Here is a 6393-nt window from a genome sequence, read left to right as displayed (position 1 = left end):
GGAGCTAGAGCCCCAACTCTGATCAGCCTGCTTCGCTGGGTGTGAGGCCCTTTAGAGGCCTCCTCAGCCCCAGAGCCTCCTGGAGCCTTCTGGGCTCCCAGAGGCAGCTTGATGAGGGAAAAGCAAGCCCATCCCGACTTTGGAGTCAGATAAAAGGGGGCAGGTCCTGTACCAATTCCACACTTACCAGGTAGGAGGCTTTGGATCAATAACTTAACCTCCTTGAGCAGTTTCTCATTGGTAAAGCAGGAGAAATACTCCCCTCATAGATTGTAAAGAGGTCTGAGAATGGATGTAAAGCACAGAGTAGGCACTGGATAAAGCATTTCTTTTAGGACCATCTAACATTACTGTGGTGGTAGGGCTCCTCCCAAGTGGAAGAAAACAAAAGGCAACAATACAAACTTGGAGGAGAAACTGGGCCAGGGCAACTCCAGGTCAGGAGGACTTGGCACATGATTGGCTGCCTCCCCATCCCCTAAGCTTTGGTTCTAAAAGGCACCCCGAGCATTGCCCACTCTGGGCCCCACTGGCCCTGACCTAGAGATTCTGAAGCTCATGAGGGTGAGGCTCATGGTGGGGTCCAGCTTCAGGGGTGCCTGGGAGCAGGAGGCTGGCGATTCAGGGCCCTCCACATCAGTGCTTCCGTTTCTTCAGATCCAGTACCTGTGAGGGCTGGGGCATATTCCTGCCACGAACAGTGGTCTTGTATGTTGAAGGAGCCTGCTCAGGCAATAGAGACACCCCTCCCTGGGGGCATGTCCCAGCTCCCCCTGCTTCCAAGGAGCTGGTGGCAAGAGTAAAAGAGCTCGCTAAGCATCCTAGGAGAGGATGTCTGCGTTGGGGAAGAGGGTGGGGCACATCCATGACAATGGAGAGAGGAAAAGAGGCACCTGCAATCCCTGCAATGTTCCCACGCAGGAGGGGTCAAGCCCAAGAGTTCTTTCCATCAAGTCCCTTTCCCTGCATCCCTTCCTTCCCAGTAGCGCTGGTCTGGTCCTACCATGTACTTTTCAGTGGGGTCTGACTGTGGCTTTGGAATTCCATGGCCCCAGACACCTAGGTGGGTACCCCCAGAGCTGGGTACCAAAGCTAGGACTCCAGCACCAGGCAGCAGAGGCATCAGAGACCCTGGGTACCTTGGCAAAGGCACCCCCCCTCATGGGGCTTTGCCCACTTGGAGCAGTGGATTGTGTGCTGTGTGTGGAGGGGCTCTGATGACATAACACAAGGTAAGGTAGAGAAAACAGAGTTCCTCCAGCCCACCCATCTTGAGGCCTGAGACCTGACTGGAGCCTGGGAGCAGTGCTCACACTGGTCTTGCTTGGCTACCGGGAGCCTACTTGCTCAGCTGTGGGCAGGAAGCCACCGGCAGCTCCTCAGGGCTTCTCTCATACCAGGGCTTCCTTCCCCCTGTGCCTCTGGGAGGGCAGGCCCACCAGTCGGGCATAGAGGCTGAGTGAGGTTTGTGCCCGGGATATAGGACCAAGAGCCTGATTTGACCAGCCCTGCCACCAGGGCCCGAAGCTGAAAGGAGGGAGGAGGAGGGAGGGACCCAGGTGGAAACTTGGAACTTTTATTAAATACTCATTCACCCGTTTGCCACCACCATCCAGAGCAGGAAAAAAAATTATCAAAATGGAATTAAAAAAAATAAAACAAATTACACCCAATCCCCAGTATGTACAAGGTTGCTCCCTGCCTCTCTGCCACAGAGAGGTTGGGGAGCAGCTGGGGGTAGGGGTGGGGCTGGGCACCTTTTCTCCAGCCACAAGCCCCTGAGCAACTCTGACTGCGGTGGCAGAAAGTCCCTGCTGCCAAGTGGCCAGACATCTCGGCTGGCCTTCGGGGAGGTGGTTATTGCTGGGAGGGGCAGTGCTGGGCCCAAGCTGCCCCTACTGGGCTGAAGTGCTGTCTGCCTTCTCCCCTAGTGGGCAGTGACCAGTTGGAGGAGAGGACCCGTCCCAAGAGCAGCCCCAGTTGCCACCTGAGAAGGGGAGTGGACCAAGGGCGGGAAGGTTGTTTTCTAGAGACAGGAGAGGCCGCTCAGCTGATTTTGGGGGAAGGACACCCCAGTGCAGCCTGCTGATCAAGCTTGTCCTCCTTAGCTCCTGAGGATGACACACTCCCCCGATTCCAGCTGCTTGGCCCTTCTCTTGGGCAGGACCCTTGTGCCCTTCAGGCCATTTTCCTGCTGCCTTCTTGCCCTAGAGACCTGTGTGGCCACCTTCCATGTGTCAACCACAGCCTGGGCCCTTGGAGGCAAAGATGCCTGTACGGCATGGCACCTCTTCCAACATGGTGTGGGACCCAGCCCTCTCGGGCTCAGCAGCCGCTCTCCGAATCTGTGGTCTCCAGGGTCACAGTCCCTTGCTGCATGGCAGCAGTGGCTACGCTGATGGCCTCCTCTAAGGTCTGCTGCTCCTCCAGCTGTGGAGAAGGGGGAGGAGAAGGAAGGAGAGAGTGAGACCCTCCCTCCTAGACTCCAGTGGTAGTATATGAGGCCTACTTTTTTGAATCTCCACCCACCCAGCGCCAAACACCTGAGCACTTAGCAGGGCCCCAAGAAACAGGAAGTTCACTCATAGAATCCTACTAGGCTAGGCGTGGTGAGGAGCTGTGCAACGGTCCAGGGTCAGACAGAGCAGTTTGCTCATAGAAGGGGAAGGACTGATTGGAGTAATCATCTACTTCAGCCTCCTTCTTTTCCAGATGAAGAAACAGGGACACCAAGAAATGAAGGGTTTAGACCACCAGGGAGACTGCCATCGAAGTTATCCTGAAGGTCAGAAGGGGCTCCCTACCCTGACTCAGTCAAGAAAGAGCCTGAGACAGGTGTGTGGATGCAGGCAGAAAGGGATTTGTCCTCTGAAATGGGCTCTTTTTGAGCCAAATGCTGTCCTCTTCAAGACCTCCATCTAGTTCCCCTTCCCTTCTAGTTCCTTTCTGTGGCCAGTATCCTACCAGACCTCAACTCACCTGCACCGCAATGTGAGTTCCGTTGGCTGTGGCTAACAGCGCCACCTGTTGATGATGAAGGGATGCTACACTTGAGTCCTCAGCCACCACAGTCCCAGAGGTAATGATTGTGACCTGAAATACAGAAGAATGAGGTTTTCCAACACACCTACATTACTCTCCCAACCCCCAATCCAAAAAACCCCTCCAAGCAAGGTGGCTGGGAACAACCCAGAAGGAAATGAATACAACCATTATGGGTCAGATTAATTAATTAGCTTGGGGCTCAGAGCTAAGTGGGGTTGTATTTTACTTTAATTTACAGCCAACTTAATTTAGGAATTTTGAATCACAGAAGGACAGAGCTGTAAAAGGTCCCAGAGATAATTTAATCCCCTCATTTGAAGATGGACTAAAGTTCATGGAAAAGTAACATGCCTATGGCAGCAAAGCAAATTAGGGGTAGACTGAGATTTAGGAACTGTCTCTTGACTCCCAGTGCAATGCTTTTCAACAAGAGTTGCTGATGACCCAGAGAAGATGTAGGGAAGACCCTTTATGTGTGGGAATCTTGGTCCTCGTATGAAGGCTTGACTAATTAAGCCTGCACTTTAGGGCTCATCCCACAGAAAGGAAGGACAAGAGAACAAGAAACCCCAAGCAAACCGCCTGGCCATACGGGCTGCGTCTGGGTGCCATCGGCGCTGACCATGGTGACTGTGTGTGTGCCAGATGTAGCAAGGTCATCATCATGACTAGGGATGGTAAGGGTGGTACTGCCGTGCTGGGTCACCATACTGATGGCACTCCCCAGTGCCTGCAGTTCTGGTGACAGGCTGACCTGCCAACAGCAAGGAAGAAGATGAGCTGGGAGTGGAGGGGAGGGCTGTCTGGAAGCCCCTAGGCAGATGAATCTGCTCTCCCAGAGCAGGTTCGCTTATTGGTAAGCTAGAAGATTAGCTTCTTGTCACAGGGTGGAGGGAGTCAGGACAAGCAAGTAAAACAGGCCCTAGGTTGCAAAGAGAGGCTACACTGGAAGAATTCTGCTGACCACATCTATTTATCACCACTTTGCCTCAGGGCTCTGTTCCATGCAATTCAGGGTCTCCACCTAATTTCATCCTCATATCAACCCTGAAAGTCATAAGTGCACTTGATGGTGAGCATGCTGACAAACGTCAGGTTATACTGCTGGCTAGAAATGCCAAGTTTCCAGATCCCACACCATGCTCTGGCCCGTATACCGACATGTCTCTCTTGAGAAGGACATCCAAGTGTTTCACTCAGATGAACAGGACGTGTCAGCCTCCAAGTAAAGAGGGAAACTATTAACTGTGCTCCAGGAGTCACAGAGACTGAACTGGAAGCATGAGGAAGAGGTGGGGCCCTGTGTTACAAGATTTGGAACCCTCGGCCTCAGCTCTGAGATCCATAAGGCTAAAAAAGAGAAACTGGGTGGACATAGGGCTGTTAGAACTTTGAGCTCCCCAGAGAGAGTGGGAGAGGGTACCAGCCAGAGTGGCCCACCCCACCTCTACCCGGAGGGTCTGTACCTGCTGGGCACCATCCTGAGTGATCAGAGCCACCTGGGGGGCCCCATCTTCCTCGGTCACCATAGCCACTTGGGCAGGGAGGTCATCACCCTCTTCTTTCACCTCCGACAAGTAAGCAATGCGGGGTCGTTTGGGTAGCGGGTTCTCCTCGGCTGCAGAGGCGGCTGGGAGAGGAGAGCCCAGGCTGACACCTGCCACCAGGTGGTCACGGGGAGGCCCGGCTTGTCCCCACTCTCACCTCCTGCCCACGCCCCTCACCCTCGAGCTGCTGTTGCTCATAAAGGGCCTGCTCGCTCTCCTCCGTGGCCTCCAGCTCGCCATGGGCGCTGCGCTTGTGCATGGCCAGGGTAGAGGTCTGCCGGTAGGTCTTGCCGCAGGTGCTGCAGGTGTAGGGCTTGCAGTGTGTGTGCACCACATGGTGCTTATACAGGCTTGAGTACTCGGTGAAGCGCTTCCCGCAGCCTGGCACCGTGCAAACGTATGGCTTCTCCCCTGGGGACACTGGGCTGTGAGGGGGGTGGGACCTGGGGCTGGCAAAGGGGAAACTAAGGGGATAAGAGTGGGGGACAGGGTTGGTGAAGGGAGAGCCAGAGTGAGGAAGAGGGACTGAGATCTGAGACTCTGAATGGACAGAGTTGGGGAAGGTGGCCAGTGGAAGGCAGAGGGGACGTGAGTGTGGGACCATGGAGCCCAGAGACAAGGTGGAGAGAAAATGGCAGGGGCAAGGCCGAGGCTAGTGAAGGGGCTGGTGGGGGGCGCTGGGGGCTTGTGAACAGAAGAGGCAGGAGATAGAGAGGGGTGACTGATATGTCAGGTACGATGGGAGAGTGAGGGGACACATGCATCTGAGAGCTGACACAGAAGACTGACAGGGACGTAACACTGGGGAGGGTGAGGATACACAGGAGTCACATGGACAGTGGATGAGGTGAGGAGCTGAAGATGACATTTCCCTCTGCTTTTTCCCCATCACACCTGACCCTGGGCTTTTTCTGGGAGCTCAGCTGGAGGGGGAGAATTTCGGGTGGGTATAGAGAGGCAGCAGGGAGCTGAGAGGGCCAGCAATGCCCATCAGATTGGACCTAACTGCTGAAGGAGGAACCGCTCACTGCAAGTGAAAGAGTGGTTCTGGAGATATGGCCGAAACCACCGAAACCCCGTGCCCTGCCCATGGACCAGCCTGGAATGATGTTCTGGGCTGCACGTCAAGAATATGTTTAGGTCAGAAGCCTATGGTAGAGGGGGCTGGGGCCTCAGGGGTGGTCCTTGCATGCAAGCTGGCCCACCTGTGTGGATGCGCACGTGATTCTTGTAGTTGGTGGCACTGGTGAAGCCACGGCCACAGTGGGGCTCGGGGCAGGTGTAGGGCCGCTCGCCCGTGTGGGTGCGCACATGTACCTTGCGGATGTTAGACGTGGTGAAGGAGCGGCCACAGCCCTCAAAGGGGCACCGGAAGGGGCGTTCACCTGTGGAGATGGGCTGTGTGAGGGTGGCTCTGGAAGGGGTCCCGCGGAGCAGGGAGCAGGGCGAGCCCTGGGCTCAGAGCCAGGTACGAACGGGGCAGGGCGGGCAGGGCCCAGCCTACCGGTGTGGGTTCGGACGTGCTTCTGCAGGTCTCCGGAGGTCTTGAAGGCCTTGCTGCACAGCTCCTCTGGGCACTTGTATGGCTTCTCACCAGTGTGGGTGCGCACATGGCTTTTCAGCCCATATCCTGTCCGCGTGTGGGAGGGAGGGAAGGAGGGGTGAGAAGAGCATTGGGTGGGGCCTCATCCTCCACCATCTCTTCTTCCTAATTCAGAGGCTCTCCATCTTCAGGTCTGCTCTGCCAGGCTCCGGACCTCCTCTGGCACAAGAAGCCTGTGTCTGCCTCTATCCCACCCCT

General features: G+C 55.6%; 1 protein-coding gene across 6 annotated transcripts in view; it reads right to left on the bottom strand.

Moving 5' to 3' along the window:
* Positions 1-1555: 1555 nt before the first annotated feature.
* ZNF76 (zinc finger protein 76) overlaps positions 1556-6393 on the bottom strand; it is a 32544-nt gene continuing 27706 nt past the window's right edge. For 2 of the 6 annotated variants that reach the window (XM_081245326.1, XM_081245325.1), the window contains exons 8-14: positions 6097-6222; positions 5798-5977; positions 4770-5003; positions 4512-4702; positions 3638-3799; positions 2980-3093; positions 1556-2430 (exon numbers count right to left, since the gene is read on the bottom strand). In XM_081245326.1, coding sequence (XP_081101452.1) covers positions 2326-2430; positions 2980-3093; positions 3638-3799; positions 4512-4702; positions 4770-5003; positions 5798-5977; positions 6097-6222 — 1112 coding nt within the window. In that variant the 3' untranslated portion in view covers positions 1556-2325. Of the gene's footprint in view, positions 2431-2979; positions 3094-3624; positions 3800-4511; positions 4703-4769; positions 5004-5797; positions 5978-6096; positions 6223-6393 lie in introns of all 6 variants that reach the window. The other 4 variants (XR_014016789.1, XM_081245327.1, XM_081245328.1 and 1 more) reach the window with 4 other exon arrangements.

Source organism: Mesoplodon bidens (genome assembly GCF_964165515.1).
Source record: "Mesoplodon bidens genome assembly, chromosome: 10".
Taxonomy (NCBI): Eukaryota; Metazoa; Chordata; class Mammalia; order Artiodactyla; family Ziphiidae; genus Mesoplodon; species Mesoplodon bidens.
Note: the sequence above shows the minus strand (reverse complement) of the source record. Positions and strands in the feature narration are given on the sequence as shown.